The following is a 17,389-nucleotide window of genomic DNA, read 5'->3' as shown; positions in this document are numbered from 1 at the left end:
AATAACATGAGTACTGGCAATCATCCATGAGGTCTTGGTAATGTCACATTCCTGTGCCTACCGGAACAAGGATACGTTAACTCTCCGGCATTTATATGTACAAAAGGGTAGCAGTTCTTAACACTGAAATTTTCTCATTGTCAGCTTAGATCCTGGAGTTGTTGGAAGTGGTTTGTTCCTATTCTACCTTGCATGACAATAATAACATCCAAAGTCTTCATACATTTTTAAATAAAGAAGGATGCTTTATGAGAAACTTCTGAGAACAGGGCAAAGAGCTCTGGATTTGAAGTAAAAGGAGCTGAATTCAAATCCCACATCTCCATTTAGTAACCCAGATGACCTTTGACATATCATTTAACCTCTTTTAGGCCTCTGTTTTTTAATCTGTAAATTGAGGAAGTTGGATTAGGTGACCTCCAAGTTATCTTGTAGCTCTAAATCTGTGAATCCATATTTACTTTATTTAAATATATAATATGCAAAAATACATGTTAATTGTACAGTGAGTTTCTTTGGGAGCATCCTTTAGGTCAGAGTTGTGTTGTACAGAGCCCTGTACCCTGATGATCTCTGTACCATTTCAGTGAATAGATCCAAAGCACATATTAAGCTCCGACATGAATAATTTGGATTACCAAGTATCTTGACGCCCATAAAAAGAAAAATAGAGCTAGTCTTAGTGGACGTTAATTTTTCTCTTATATCTTCTGCTTTTTATTACAAATAATCAAATGTCACCCTCAATTTCTTTTGGAACAAAATGGGCTGCTGAGTTCCAACTTTTTTTTTTTTTTTTTTTAAGACTCAGAGCTGGAAAAATAGAGATTTTTTTTTAAAAGAAAGAGTCACAGCTAACATGCATGGAGTTGTCCCGATTGAGATGCCCACATTGCCTAAATATAGCTCATCCTCTAGGAAAGAAAAAAAAAAAAAAGAGTATTGTTAGCTTCTTGGGCTCACCGAGGTGTGCACGCTGAACGACAGCCAGAAAGTTCTCTCAAACCCCAAACTGTGACATCCGCCTTAGGCTCCAGGCATTCTCTTCCCCCTGCCGGGTTAGCCTCATGTAACATTTACACTGGATTTAATAGGAGAACATGACATGCACTGATTTTTCAACAAACTCTTGCTATTTCAGAGGAGAGCCGGGGAAGGAGCCGCACACCAAATCCCCTTCTATTTTTGGTACACTTAACGCAGCCAGCCATCTCTGCGTCCTATATATCATTTAACCAACTGCTTTGCAATTCTTCCAGGGCGTGGTGTAATGACTGATTTAAAATCACTGCATTGCTAAAACTGCATTGTTCTTCATCAAGTTGAGTCATTTTTATGTGAAGTGTCAAGCTCCCTAACAAATAGAGGCTGCCAGAGAAATCAAGTTCTTCATCTTAAAGCTACGGCTAAATAGTTTATAGCTTTAATCTGCTCACTGAGGTGTGCAGTCTATGACAGTAATTATAAATGCAAGGAGAAATTATAGCTGAATGCTTTAACTGCATTAGGAGCCATTTGATGAACAATCATGATTGCCTGCTCATTTTCAACAATAGAGGGCAAGTTAGTGTCAATGCATTAGAGGTTTTCAGCTCCGCTCTGCTCTTTCTTCCATTTACCACAGAATGTCACTTGTCTCCTATAAAGTAGAAAAAAAAAAAAAAAAAAAAAGCACCGTGGAAGCTTTAAACTTGATAGTGGGAGAAAAAAAAAAAAAAGACAAAGGAGGAAACACAGAGAAAAACTGTTTATCATTATGACTTTTTTTTGTGTGTGTGGATGGCTTTTTGGGGGGATTGTTTTGCAGTAGCTTTGCTTTAAAATTGAGCTTGTAGCAGGTAACTGCCCGTTTAGTTATTAGGGACTAGGGAAAAAAAAAAAAAAAAAACAACGAAGCAAAACAAAACAAAACTCTTTCCCCAAGCTCTCCCAGAGGATCCTCCACAGATAATGACTTCTGGAAATGGAAGGAAAGTTTAAAATCAGACCATGGAAAAGCTCAACAATGAACCATCTGCAGTTGTTTTGGGCCTCTCCGTTCGATATCACGGTCACCATCTGCAGTCAGAACTACCAAGGTAGATAACACACAATTTTATTCTTCTTTTTTTTTTAATCTCCTCCTCTTCCCTCCTCCTCTGTGGAAAGACGTTTTTAATTTAGCTGAAGAATTACACAAATGTATTTTAAAGACATAAATCCATATAAAAAATATGAGCTAATTAAAACATTGCACTCCCTGCCGTTCATAGATTTTCAATTTAGCGCAAGGAAAAAAAATGCATCTGGTTAAATGAAAAGATGATCCTGATGGCAGATTGCAGTAAAGGAAAAATAATGTTTCTCTATATTCAATTCCCAAATTACAGACTTCAGAAGCCTGAACGAGGAAAGAAGGGGAAAAGGTACAACAGAGATAAAAACCTATTGCTGTTAAGAAGAGTTAGTCCAGATCATTCAGCTAAAACCCACCATTCAAAAGATGACATGTTAGTTTAGTTTTTCTCAGTTTGGAATCCCCTGGTATCTGATTTCTAATTTAAATATTAATTCTAGGTGGGGATATTTTCTACCACAGTATAAAGGGGTTGAAATCTCTTTTGCTAATGTCATATTGATGACACCATAAATCCTGAAAATATCAAACTTTCACTTTTTTGAAGGAAAAATTATTGTGAGCATCACAATTGCCTCATGAATTGCCCTCTCCCAGTTTCTTTGCATGGAATAGCATGGTTCCAGAGCATAGCTTTTGGAAAACTCCATAGTAGTCCATTTTCAGCATCAGTGCATTGTCAGCATCAGTGCATTGTCAACATCTGGTTTTCCATGGGACCATATGTGTGTGTTTTGACCACTGGATTAAAGTCTCCCACTCTACACCTCAAATCTTTTCCCAAGAGACTTTGCCTTGATCCATGAAAAACACACTGACACACTGTGACAGTATCCCAAGTGCAATAAACATGGCTGTCCTTTCCCTGGGGACAATTGCCATTCATTCAGTGGCACTTTCCAGAGTGGGACCCTATCAGCAGTAGCCCAGCTCCTGGAATGGAGTTTCATTCCAGGAATGGTCCGTGGCGAGATGAGTTTATCTCCCAGTCACCCAGGTCCTTGTTCCCACTCTCAATATTCCATTTTGGGACCCTCTACCAAAATATCCATCTTAAGAAACAGGGTAGACATTCTAATTTGCTCAGATTTCACACAAACTTTTAGATGGGGTGTCCTTGTGTGCCTTTATATAATAAACAGTTCAGTTGCTTAGGGCCAGTCCTATGTTGTGGGATTATGATATTCCCTATCCTATTCTTAAGATAAAATGTCTTTGAATACTGTTCTCTGACGTGTGTATATTTGTGTGGTGGGGTATGTTTTAATTGTGGACTGGGAATGAGCCCAGAAAGGAAAAAAAAATCATGTGAGTCAAAATATGTCCTACCCCAAATTAGGCATGCTAAAACTAAAACATTTTTAATAAAATCTAGACAATGCCTTCCCAAATGGCCCATCATTTTGTACAATTTGTGCTTTCACACATACCAACTAAAATTATAGCTCCAGATAACAAGGCTATCACTCTGTCGCTGCTCTTTAAAATGTACACAGCTTTGTAGCAGGTAAGATATGGCCTGCATACTCAGATCTGTGACAACCTCAGAGATTCAGGCATTTTGTTAGATAGCTGGCCAGAATATCAGAAACACACCTTATTTCCAAGTATAAGTGCAAAATTAGCTAATGTGGATCTTATTCTTATTTATGGATAGGTCTCTTCCCTCTTAGCTCCCCCCTCCAGCTCCCTTCCTTTTTTTTTTTTTAAATCCCTGACTTAGATATACACATCTGATTCACTTCAATCTTTTCTCAGAATCTTGGCAACAACATTGATATGGGGTTTGGGGTGGGGAGTTAGTTTTATTATGAAGATAAGACTAATAGGATACCTTTAAGATCTAACTGTGAAATATCCATCAAGCAAAAAGCCATGGAAATACCCTATTAATAATAATAATAATTTATGTAGTTAACAGAAATGACTTGTGTGTGGGTTTCCAAATTATTGGTTTACCTTCACATTTCTAGAATAAACATTGCAGCTTTCTAATACTTTAAATGTCTTTTTTGGATGGTAGTTTTTTAAAAAAAAAAAACAACCTCTTCCTATTTGTATATTGTAATATTTTGGTAGTGATGTTGATTTTTAAAAATTTTCTGCAAACCAAACAAGTGGAAAATTGTTCCTGATTATGTAACAAATACCCACTATCTATTTGTTCTTTTGATTTGTTGCCTTCATTGCTATGGAATTTGAAGCATCTCCTTGGGCATTCAGTTCATATTCTTCTTGCTTTTTAAGGCAAGAAACAACTGAGTTATGAAGACCTTAACCTGTTACAAATCAAGTAAACAGATTGAGCCCCCAACCTCCCAAGTAGGCGTTCTTTGGCTTATCTTTCAACACTAGTAAAAATCGATACAAATGAAGCTTGGAAAGACGGGCAGGAGTCTGGCAATAATCATTTTTAATTAACATGGTAAAAACATGCAAACAAAAGAACAACAGGATTCATTTGGGCCAAAGGAGCAGGTAGAGCAGTGGGATTGTTTTTTTTTTTCTGACCAAAAGCTCTAAGGCCCTAAAACCCCCCACCCCCCACTGTGTGCAGAGTCCTGAGTGACGCATCTTCATAATGGTCAATCTGTTCATTTTGGCCACTGCCACGTGCCATAGTTATAAACAGGGTTGGTTTTATAAGTAGCAGAGTATGCTACCTGTATGGTAGAGTGAGGCTGGTTACAAAAGGATCTCTACCTGGCAAAATATCTCCCTCATTGGTTTGTTTATGGTATCTGAAGTTCTTTGAGTTAAGGACTGACAGCCTATTTAAAATGTAAATGCTCTGTGGGAGTGGTGACACCTAATAAGCCAGGAACATTTAATTATGAGTTGTTTTGTTGGTTTGAATTACTTTGTTCCCAAATCTGGCCTAAAGAAACCCCGAGTTTGGCTTGAGATTGGCTTTATTTATTTTTTCAGATATGCCAATTTATTTTCTTTCTCCAAGCTGGTGTCATCATTTATTGGGTTAGAGAATCCATCAGGACTGGGAAATCTGTCTGATTTAGGACTGGAGTGTAAGGTGGGTGAATTTTAATGAGGGGTACAGAAGTCCGCATTCTGTGAGGGGGGACCAGGTGAACTGGTAAAATGGGGAAGCCTGATCAGCTAATAATAGGTCACCAGAAGGGCTCAGGGAACTTAAGCCAAGAGCATTTAAAGAGAGATGGGCTATCTTCTGACTACTGCATCATTTCCTCCAAGGCTAGGCCCTGTTTATAACCACGGTCAAATGGTCAAATCTGAGTGACCTAAGGTGAGTCACTTTTGAGAGAGCATCACAAAGATGGCAAAAATGAATGGATTGGTTGTGCATCCAAATGTAACCTTTGTCCTGTGAGGTGGAGTAGGTGGTCTGGGGTCTGATGACAATGTGAAGCACTGAACATATATGGTACATTTAGGAACAAAGGAAGACAGGATTAGGATTGAAGCTGGTCACCCTTGAGCACAATGGCAATGGGTGGGTTGAAAGTCATTAAACTATTTATTGAGAGTAAAATTCCATGTGCATGCATTGATGCTACCTTTGATACAGGGGAACAATGAGATAATTCCATAGAAATATGAAGAGTGATAGAGGAAAATAAGCCTCCTCTCTTTTCAGCTGAATAGACTGCACAGAAGAACTTTATAACCCGCTTATGATGCAGATGCAAAAACCTCTTCTTAAGGGTTAAGAAAAGGCATGTCTGCTCCCCCACCCCCACCCCCAAAAGTGGGCAGTATAACTACTGTTAAAAGTAGAACAACAACAATAAAAAGTGTTTAAATACAAGTAACAATGAAAAAAGTCAGCCCTCTGGTTATTCAGGAGCTGATTAACCAGTCTGTATATTGTGTCTGCCCCTTAGTTTCTCCTCCATCTCCCTCCTGCTGAGCATTTTTTGGCTATTTCAAGCCCTTGTTAGAACTTCTAGCAGAAGGTTGGGTGGCCAATATGTCCCCTTGAAAGCAGCTCTAGGAAAAAAAAAAGGCTGGTGGAAGAGGAGGTTGAAACTATTGGCTAAAATGAGGTTTGAGGATAATCTGTGAATTTCATGTATCTAGGTTTATTTGGTTCCCCTCCCTGCGCCCCACCGCCCCTCTGACAGGGATAATGGAGAATTGGCTGTCACCCATCTATTATGCTTTGCTCTCTTAAGAAATAAGTCCTAATCCAGCAAACTGGCATGCTGTTTGAACCTTTGGGAATGTTGGCTGCATCTAAGCAAATACATCTTCTTTACAAGGCTCCTTACAATCCCGACCTTACAATTCACCTTGGGAGCAAACGCATACCTTCAGAACTATTCTTCATCCACGTCTGCTACAAACTGTGAGTGGTGTTCAGGTGACTTGCTGTGCGTTTTGCTTAGGTGAAGTTTTACTGCATGTTTGCTCGCAAAGGTCCGACAACACAACTTACACTTGAATTTAGAGTCCGTGTCCTCTTCCGCAGCTATAGTTTCCGGTGACCTTTGAACGGATACTCTGGAGATCTCTTGCTCAACCTTCGTTTGCTGTTCCACCGCCAGTCGATTCATATCCTTCATTTGGAAGCCTAGGTGGGACTCTAAGTGGCTGATGTAGGTAGAAGGTGTTCTAAATTGAGATGCACAGTCACTACAATAGAAGATGGGATGTCCTTTGTCCATATTTTTCAAAAATTTTGTCCCTCCAGTTTTCCTAAGCTGATATTTGACGTTGGCCAGCCAGTGGCTAATGGTGGTCATAGATAGTCCAGTAAACTTGGAAATCTGCATGCGTTCTTGGGGACCCAAATCTGATAGGAGATACTTCCCTTCCGATGTTTGAAAGAGGCTTGAAGCAAACTGAGCCTGCAGGATTAGAAGGTGTTGAGGATTCCAGTTAGACTGCCTGCCCTTCCTCTTATGCAAAGTGGAGACTTCTGTAGAGACATCTTCAAAGCGCCTGACCTCCATCTCCAGCTTCATGGAAGGGACCCTGGAAGAGGTGGTGGTGGGCTTTGGTGTGGTAGCTTTGGGAAGAACTTTAACCATGTCGGCAATGTCAGACAGAGCATGCTTCTGCGGTGGGGATGTACAAGATTGTGCTTGCGCTGACTCTGCCTTCTTGCTCTTAGATTTGGTCAGATCAATGGGCTGGTCATTGTTTTCAAACACGTAGCGCCTGGACACACTTGCTGGTCTGGATGGGGCCGGAGACAAAACTGGCTTTTCGAGGATGTTGAGATTCTGTTTATGAAACATAGAAATTGTGCTTGAACTGGGGCTGGAACTGGATGGAGAACGTAGGGGTTCGGTGGCCTTGCCCAGATGATTATTCAATACGGACTGCAGGGCACTGAGTGGGTTAATGCAAGGTAGGGCCGGAGCATGGTTGGTGGTGCTACAGCCATTGCTAAGAGAAGATGTGGATTCCATAGGCTGAGATTTCTCTCTGGTGCTGTTCTCTCTCACTCTGTCCTCCTCTTTGGGGGCCGGGGGATCAGTCTTTCTGGAGTCTGAAGGAGTCTCACTTTTGGGGAGAGACTCACCCTCACTGTGACTCAAGGAGGATACATCCGCCGCCGCAGGGCTGTCTTTTGCATATTCCTTCTGGGCTTCCTCCTTGTCTTCTAATTCTTTCTTCACTTGAGTGCACTGGGCTAGGTTTGTGGGTACAGAAACCAGGGGCATGACCTTCCACTTTGGAGCTATTGGCCTTAACTTATTGGTGATGGTTGGCCGAATCTGGAGTACCTGGGAGCCCATAGGCAAAGTAGACTTCGTGCCCTCCGAGAGCTGGTAGGCTGCATGGATACTAGGATATGCACTCCAACTGGGAGCCCCGTTTTGGGCTTTGTTGATAGCTGTGGTAACTGTATTTTCTAATGACTTTAAAATGTCTCCTCCACCCTTGGAACCATCTTCCAAGTCTTCTTCCCTAAGATACTGGTATTTCATTGTAGGATCCAGTGGTTTTTGAAGAGTATCTTCATATTCTTCACCTTTGACCATTTTTTCATCTTTGCTGATCTCCTCCGGTTTTTCCTTTTTGCTCTCTTTCTTTAGTTCCATCGGAGGGGCTGCACATTCTGAAGCTGCGTTAGTGGATGGCTTAGCTGACGGAGTCTCATTTCCCGGAGCCTCTGACAACGACTGCATTTTCTCCACCGCCAGTGGATCTAGCACCAGCTGCTTGCCTTTCTTGGAAGCCGAGCTGGTGACTTTCAGAAAGTGACCCGTGACCATCATGTGAGTGGTGAGCTGCTGCAAGGTGTCATGAGAGCTCCCACACTCCATGCATTTCAGGATCTGGGATTTGCAGGCCTCGAACTGCCAGGTGTAGCTGGCTCCATTTTGATAGCCATAGCGGTTGTTGGAGGACAGCTGAAGGTTGGCGTTCTTTTGGGAGGAAAACGTTTCCGAAAACGATCCGGTGGTAGAATCCGGGGAGCAGGGCCGGTTGACGTCAAAAACACGTTTCTTTGCCGGGTTGACCATTTTTGAAGAAATGGTTGGTACTGGCTCCTTCAAAGGCACTTTTTGGTAATGTTTTGTTTTTATCATGTGAACACTCAAATCTTGCAGGGAATCAAAGGAGTCACCACAAAACATACATTTGAGAACTTTTTGTGCATCTTCCTTGTCCATGTCCTGAAAAGCCCTTTTGCGGGGCTTTGAGTAGCTGGTAGGTCTGTGCTTGTCCTTTTTGCGGTTATCATCTTGGTAGTGACCGGTTTCGTTCATGTGCACCGTTAACTCTACCAAGGTATCGTAGGCAGCGCTGCACTGCCGACAGCGAAACCTGCTGGCCCCCGTGAACACGGTCCCACACATCTTACTGCTCTGTCGGTACAACTGCACCGAGCTGAAGAGGTTGGGCTTGGACACGGGCCTCGAGGGCAAATTCTGCTGTAAGCTTTTGGATAAGGCATCCTGATGCCAGTCAAAGTCACTTTTGTTACCTCCGTTCCGAGCGTCGCAACCTCTCCGCTCGCTGCTCGACAGCTTGAGCCCGAGCCCGAGCCCGGTCCAATAGGAATCAGAAAGGATATTGGCGTAGACAGCGGTCATCTTATCCATGCAGTTGTGGGTCTCATTCTGAAGTTTGGGGTGGACGGTAGCTTTCTTGTCCTGGGCATCCCGACAGCAAACGCTTTTAATGTCTGCCACCTGGTCACTGGCGTCGCTTAGAAGGGATTCGTTTTCGGCATCTTGATTAGATAAATGACTTCCTGGAGAGTTCTGGTAGCTGAAGCTACCCTTCGGGTCGGTGCCTGTTTCTAGTTCCTCATCTGTGCCCGGGTCGTTGCTGCCCTGAAGCTGAACTACGGAATTGCTGTCTTCATCATCTTCCTCTTCCTCTTTGATTTCTTCCTCCTCCTTCAATTCCTCCTCCTGAACATAACCTGAAATATAGAAGAGAAACAGATGAAATAACAGGGTACGTACCCTACTCCAATTTCAAGCCTCGAGCTAAGTGCTTCCTGTCCTGAACTGAATGCCAATTCAATCTACACTTTTATGAACTGTTAGCACTGGAAAGAGGAAAAAGCCAAATGATGTCTTTTGTGAAGTCTACTGCTTTTTTATTGGCAGGCAATCATAATTCTTTATAACTTCCCAGAATCCCAAGTTAATAATTTTCACATTTAAGGAATATCGCTCTAACATGTTTATAATGGAACGATTGCTAAATCCATATGTATGACTTTCAGACAGGACTAACCCCACTCCTTTTCATTTGGCTCCATTTTGCCTCCGGGGAGAAGAAATACAAATGAAAGCTTGATCTTTGCCAATTTAGCGGCCTTTAGTACCTTCATTGCAATCATGAGACCAGAGTTCAAATCCCAGATTTGCCACTTTCTGTCCTACCCATCGTGGCGGATTCCTAAAGACCTCATATTCCTTCTTTGAAAAATAAGGGGCCGCTTTTTCTTGTGCAGCACGATATTTGTGGAAATATGTGCAGAGGAATTGCACATGTTTATTGGATCACTTGCTGGGGTGGGGGGGGAAGGGAGGGGAAAAATTAGAACACAGGGTTTTGTAGCTGTACATATATTTTGAAAATAAAAAAGCTATAATTAAAAAAAAAGATTAAAAAAAAAGAAAAAGAAGGGGATGGATAGAGATAGAGTAGATTGAGTGGTGGGTTGGTAAATGTTTAACAAGTGATTCTTGGAGAGAAAAACGTACACATGATGCACTTTTCAGTTTTATATGCATTATTAACCTTTTCTCCATTACTTTCTTAAATCTAAACAATCAACAAAACAGCAGCTTTTTCTGATTTCTAAGGTGTAAACACTCATACTGACAATTTAATAATCAACTCTTGAAAGGGCTGGATTCTAGCACACCCCTGGGTGGACTAGATGATCACCAAGGCCTTTCAAGTTCTAAATCTGATGTTTTATCATGGAATCATATTAACAAACTATTTCTAGTTGCTCCTAAGGAATTTCAATTAAGTTGATCTGTAGTAAGGGCCTCCTTAGGTCCAAGGCACTATTCCCAAGGCACTTTCTAGGGTAGGAGAGATGAGCTATGTACAAATAACCCTGATGTAAAGTAAAAGTTCAGAAACCACAAGTGGTTTAAATAAAATACTCTTGGAGTCCAGAGGAGGGGAGAAATCATTTTCAACAGAGGGAATTTCAGGAAACCTGAATATAAAGGATAGTATCTGAGCTGCTTTACAAGGAAAGGGGGAAGGGAGGCAGAATGTAAGATGGCAGAATAATACCTTGGACTTGAAGTCAGAAAGATCTGAATTCAAGTTTTGCCTCAGATCCTGTGAACCTGGGCAAATTCCTTAACCTCATTATGCCTCTCCTCATTTATAAAATGAGTGGTTGGTTTTGATGGCCCCCAAGATCTCTTCTGACTATAAATCTTTAGGAATATTTTAAGTTTAATTTTATTTTAAATTAGCAATCTTTTATTTTCTTCCCTTTTGCCCCCAATTATAGATTTATGACCATATGATCTTAAATATAGCTTTGGCAGGAATTATTCCAGAGGCAAAACAGAGAATGTGGGCAAATGGTAACTATCAGTCATAAGAGCTCAATATTTGAAGGTAGCTCAGAAGCCATCTCCTCTAACTCATAGCTTAAAAAATCCTCCTTACAACTCAGTAGAAAGTAGTCATCCTTCTATTGCTTAAAAAAATCTCCAGGGGTGGTGGTGACAAAATCAGGCAGAGGAGAGGGAGGGAATCTATTACTTTCTGAAGCATCCTACTCTGTTTTGAGATGTCTTTAATGGTAAGGAAGTCTTACTTTACTTAGAGCTCATATTTAAATCTTTCCAACTTATACCCCAACTCTCTCCTCTGGGACCAATCAGAACAAGTTTTTCTCGTTCCCTTAGCATTTTAGCTGTTAGAAGTACCTTCACTGCAGAAGATAGTCTGAATCCCAGCCCTGCCACTTCCTATCCACATGATCTTGGGCAAATCCCTTCACTTCCCAGCCTTTCAAATACTTAGAAAAAAAAATAGTAATTCAGTTTGGAGAGAAGGGTACTTGAGGAGGGACAGTGAAATAGAAGACTGGGAAAGAAGAGTGGGGTCAAATTTTGGAGAGTCTTCAATGAGAATGTTGATTGTAGAGACATTATAGTTTAAGTAGTCAATGGATTTTGTTGCAGATCAGCCATTTGTGAAGTATGATGGATATTATTCTGTAAAGGTGGACTCCAAATATGGGCTAAGGCCTAGAAGGCTAGTGAAGAGTTATGATGGAACATTTGAATAGATTATTCCACTGCTGGCTAGAAAATTGTATAATCTCAGTGAATATAATCATTTAAAATAATGATAAAAGGTTTTTTTAATAAGAATGGAGTATTTTGGGACTATCCTATTATGTTCTAACAGATTTAAGGAGACATTTCTTAAAATGCCCTCTCAATTTTGTGCCTGTAATTCTGAATGCACCATGATTTGTGAGTACAAATCACAGGATGCCAATTACCTGTTTGATATGTAGATATGAAATGCTGCTAGGAGCATGAAGCTTGCTGGGGATCCGAATTCTCTGACAGGTTAGGGAAAAAAACAATAGTAGGGACAAAATGGAGACATGGAGTAGAGGATAAGAAGGAGTTAATAAGCAAATCTTTTTCCATAGTGTTGTGGGATACAGCAATCCATACCTAGGTGTTTTTGTTTTTCTTTTGGTTTTCAAGGATGATATTTTTTATTGTTGTTTTATTGTTGATGGAGAATGGAGTTCTATGTCTGGAAAAAAGTAAGAACTTGCATCATCTACTTTTCATATCTTTTTCTTTTCTTACCTTCTTGCCTCTTTGCTTCTGAGTAGCTCATAGTGAAGATTTGAAAAGGAAATAGGTAGCTAGATTAGGGCTTGCTCTCAAACTCACAGAAGAAAGTCTTTTGATCAGGAAGTTAACAATATAATGGATAAAGTTTGTAGGCTCTGTATTTAAATTAGAATTAAGAGGAAGCATAGCAAACCTAGGTTTACTTCATAGATTCATAGTGTGGAAGAGAGACAGCATGAAGTGGTTGGATTGAGAGTCTAATACTATGTCTACATGATGACAATGGAACCAATTGAAAGGTAAAATGCAGTCAAAACATCAGTTTCGCCATCTGTTTTAGATTTGTCTCTATGCACACAAACTAACTTAAAAAATTAAAAGCATTGTTGAATTCAATAACATTATATTTGACAAAGGGAAAATAATTCATTTAGAAATCTTGGATCTAGAATCATGTCATGGGTTCAAATACCAACTGAAATATACTCTTTGTATGACCCAAAACAAGTCATTTAAGGTCTAGGTGACTCAGTTTCCTCATCTGTAAAATGAGCCAAGTAGATCAAACTCCTTCCTAGTAACTTTTTCATTTTAAATCCTTTGTTTTTTTGAACTGTTACTAATTGGTTGTCTTTACAAATAACCAGTTTACTGAATCCAAACCTCACACTTTTTTCTTCCAAATTATTTTGTATGTATAAACACAGCTGTTATATCACCAGTGGGAAGTCTAACTTACAGACAATAAGATAAGATATGAAGATAAAAATAAGACAAAGCAAAACAAAAATTTATAAATGAGAATGGCTCTGTATGAGTCGACAGAGCCAGATAGCATATTGTGAATATACTTTCCATTAGAAATTGGGGTTAAATTCTAAGCATATATAATAGTGAAAAAGAAAATGAACAAGTGAAGAAATCAGGTAAAAAGATGAAAAATGAACTGAATTCTGCCATGATGATTTGCTGAATATGGCTATAGTCCTGAATTGCTGATTTGGAAATATACACGCTCTCACTCATAGGCATGAAATCTGCCCAACCTGAGATCCTGCACACAGGTAGAAATGAGAAATATTTTCCTCTCTCCTGAAATTTAGAAGCTGAATAATTGAGCTCATCTTTTCCTCACAATCTACTTTGTCCTTCTAAATGGATTCTCCAGAAGAAAAGTATGAAGCAGCTAACCCCTCCCCCACAATACAGATAAAATTTTCTGCTTAATTAGGCATTGACATGTTTACTATAACCTTTATAGAAGAGTAACTCATGCTGAGCTGTCCTTTCCCCCCCCCCCCTCCATAGCATAGGCTTAAATCTAAAACTAATGATAAGAAAACACACAAGGGCTTTGTGAGAAAGGACAAAAGTGCCAAATCCATGAAAATGCGAATTTTCTTTCTTTTCCTCCTTCCTTCCTCTTTTCCTCCCTCCTTCCCTGTTTCCCTTCCCTTCCTTCCTTCCTTCCTTCCTTCCTTCCTTCCTTCCTTCCTTCCTCCTTCCTTCCTTCCTTCCTTCCTTCCTTCCTTCCTCCCTTCTTCTCTTCTTCCCTTCCTCCCCCTCTCTTTCAGTTATTAAATAACTAAATTTTAATTCATTTGTTCAAAACTAGCTATTGTTATTATATTCACGATATATTGTCTTTTGGACAGGGCAAAACAAGGGTCCTTATATTTTTTACATTAGCCTTTGGGAAATCCCTTACAGAGATAGCAGAACAACAGGAATCACCAGCAATGTTCATGAGTTTGAGGTGACTTAGATGATGTCAAGCAGTTTTTGTGATCTAATATGTTGCTTCCCTTCTTAGCTTCACTCTTAATTCTTTAGACTTTTCACTGAGTTCCAGTGACCTTCTTACCATGGAAGATTCCCCAACCAGGGCCTTTCCTACCCTTAGTGAGTTCCTTTCAGAACTTCCACTTTGAGGAAGTGTCAGCCACTCCTTACTCCTCTCCTAGCTCCTCTCTCAATTCTTCACCATTCCCAAAGTGAATCTGGTGAACTTGTACAGCCCTCCTCAATTAAATCATTTCACTTGCTTGTCATGGCGTCATCTCCCTGATGCCATGTTCCTCTTTGAGAACACTTCTATCCACCTCTACCCTTTTGATTCCTCTTTACATATTATCTTCTCCCTTTATAATATCAGTTCCCAGAGGGTAGGGATTGTCTTTCTTTTTCCTTATATATATTTTTCCAATTCTTAGAACAGTGCCTGGACATAATAATAAATGCTTATTGTTGACTATAACAAGATCTCCTTGTTCTAATGCAATTCTTTTATTAAAGGTTGTCTATGTGTTCTAGGAAAATTCTGTGGACCTCTCCTGGTGTGTGATGGGATACATATGAAATTTTGGGAATACATACACATTAAGGAATAAATCTTTGAATTAAGTATGAATTGGTATCATACATCACTATTTATTTCATGCCTCATCATGAAGTGGGGGTGAGAGTGTAGTGTTAATTCTAGCAAATCTTACCAAGCTAGAAATATTTTGAGTGCAGACCTGGTCAATTCATTGTTCAAGGAGAAGCCTAGAGGCTTATAATCACAAGGTCGTCTACCAGGCAAATATTTTCAGTTATAACAATTTACTAAAACCATCTACTTCAAAGAAGAAATATTATGTTCTTTGAATATGGAGATGAATTAGTCAGAGGAGAGAGTACTAGAACCATTACTCATGCTCTCCTTATTTACTGGCTCCTACATACAAGTACAACCACATTTCTCCAAACTCTCAAGAAAACAGTTACTTTATCCTGACATTTTTGCCAGCTTTTATCTTGTACCTCTTCTCTTCTCTACAAAAACTCCTTTAAAAGTATAAACTATTTATCGCAACAGGCAAAGAATTGGAAATTGAAGGGGTGTTCATCACTTGGGGAATGGAGAACAAGTTGTGGAATATGATTGTGATGGAGTACTATTGTGCTATATGAAATGGTGAGCAAGTTGATTTTAGAAAAACATGGAAAGACTTGCATGAAATAACAAAGAGCAAAATGAGCAAAACCAACAGAACAACAAAATTGTTTTAAGAACAAATGTAAACAACTAGGTTATTGTATCATAAATATTCAAACCAACTACAAAGGACCTATGAAGAAAGATACTATCCATCCCCATAGAAATCACTAATAAATATACATATTTTTAATATCATTTTAAATACACACATATGTCAAATGGTGGGCTTCTCTAGTACAAGGTGGAGGGGAGGAGACAGTTGTAACAGCAAAATGTAACAGAAAAATTAAATTAGATTAAGAAAAGAAAAAAATATATACATATATAATATATACCTCTAATTCTATCTTTTCACACTAGTTTTCTAAACCCTCCATAATCTGACTTTTGATCTTATCATGATCATGAGCATGAAAATGCTCTCCTCAAAGTTAGCAGTGATCTTAGTAGATATATCTAATGATCTTTTTTCAGTCCTCATCTCTCCTGACTTCTCTATATCATTTGACCTTTTCTTCCTAGAAATTATCTCCTCTCTTGGTATGTAACACATATTCTCTTGGTTTTCCTTCTAACTATCTAACCACTCCTTCTCAGTCTCCTTTTCAGAATCTTCATCCTAATTGTTCCCCCTAATGGTGATTTAACTCCAGAGCTTTATCCTGGGCCCTCTTTTCTTTTCTTTATGTGGTCATTAACTCCTACAGTTTTAGTTACCATCTCTATGCATATGATCTTCAGATTTATATAATCTATATGTCCACTCCTAGTCTTTATTTCTGAACTCTAATTCCACTCTTTAACTCTTCTTAGGCATTTCTAACTTGATGTTCCATAGACATGCCCAAAATAGAACTTCCCCAATCCCTTTTCTTCTAGAGGGACATCACCATCTTCTCAGTCTCCCAGGTTCATCGTTTTGGCATCTTCCTGGAATTTTTTACTTAAACTTTCAGCTTCTTAAACTTAAATATGATTCCATGTTGTAAGAAATAATAAACAGTTATGCTCCCATAGTGGGGGAAAACTGGAAATCTGGAACCAGAAGTAGTCCAGAGTAGGGGGGCAGAGGTGCTCCTGAAACTAGTTGAAACTGGATAGAACTAGTTGTATAGTGTAAAAAAAAAAAAAAAAAGCTGAAAATAGAATAAAGGTCACAGTTTAACTAGAATACGCATGCTTAATTGCTTCATAAATATTAACTTCTCCCCAGGAAGAGCTAATTATTTTAATGGTCATACAATGTATATAGTGGGAGGGGAACATATTAAGGAGTGTATGTTGTAGGATGATTGGGAAAGAATGTTAACCTTGTCACTTACAGCTTTTGGGAGGTGGAGGAGGGATTCTGTGGTTGGGAAAAAGAAATGAAAGGCTATGTAGGATCTTGCCTTTGTAAGGTGTATGAGCTTATTTTGAGTTTCATACCTGTGTCCTACAGGAACATATCAAAAGTTTAAACTGCTTCAGTCATCTGGAGATTGTTCATTTACTATGCCCTTATTTGGAGCTCAGATTTTTGTTTTCAACAATATGAGGTCTTGTAACTGAATATGGGGATCACAAAATTATGACTTATTATAAATAATGTTTGATTTATATACCTATTTTATATAACTATATACCGGAGATCACAGAAAAATTTCGCTGGTGAAAAAGGGTTGTGAGAAAAAAAAGTTTAAGTAGCCCTGCTCTAACTTGCCCCACATATCCAATTAGTGGCCAAATTTTGTCTTCTCTTTCTTGCCATCTGTTGTATCTGTCCCCTTCTCTTCATTCATATAGCTACCACCTTTGTTCAGGCCTTCATCACCTCTTACTGGGATTATTCCAATTGTTCTGCCTACCTCAAGTTTTTTTTCAACTATAATCCACACTTCTAAAAACTCTCAAAATGATTTTCCTGAAACAAAACTATGCCACAATCCCCATACTTCACACAATAAATTTCAATGGCTCCTTACTGACTCCAGGATTAAATATAAATTTATTTGTTTGGCATTTAAAATTCTTCACAACCCAACTCCTTCTTATAGT

The 17,389-nt window shown here is 39.3% G+C and overlaps 1 protein-coding gene across 1 annotated transcript in view; it reads right to left on the bottom strand.

Annotated features, from left to right (window-relative positions):
• Positions 1–4,512: 4,512 nt before the first annotated feature.
• TSHZ2 (teashirt zinc finger homeobox 2) overlaps positions 4,513–17,389 on the bottom strand; it is a 270,565-nt gene continuing 257,688 nt past the window's right edge. Inside the window, exon 2 of the mRNA XM_051976612.1 lies at positions 4,513–9,482. Coding sequence (XP_051832572.1) covers positions 6,415–9,482 — 3,068 coding nt within the window. The 3' untranslated portion in view covers positions 4,513–6,414. The remainder of the gene's footprint in view (positions 9,483–17,389) is intronic.

The sequence above is a fragment of the Antechinus flavipes genome, chromosome 2 (genome assembly GCF_016432865.1).
Source record: "Antechinus flavipes isolate AdamAnt ecotype Samford, QLD, Australia chromosome 2, AdamAnt_v2, whole genome shotgun sequence".
In the NCBI taxonomy this organism is placed as follows: Eukaryota; Metazoa; Chordata; class Mammalia; order Dasyuromorphia; family Dasyuridae; genus Antechinus; species Antechinus flavipes.
This window is presented reverse-complemented; position numbering and strand designations above follow the sequence as displayed.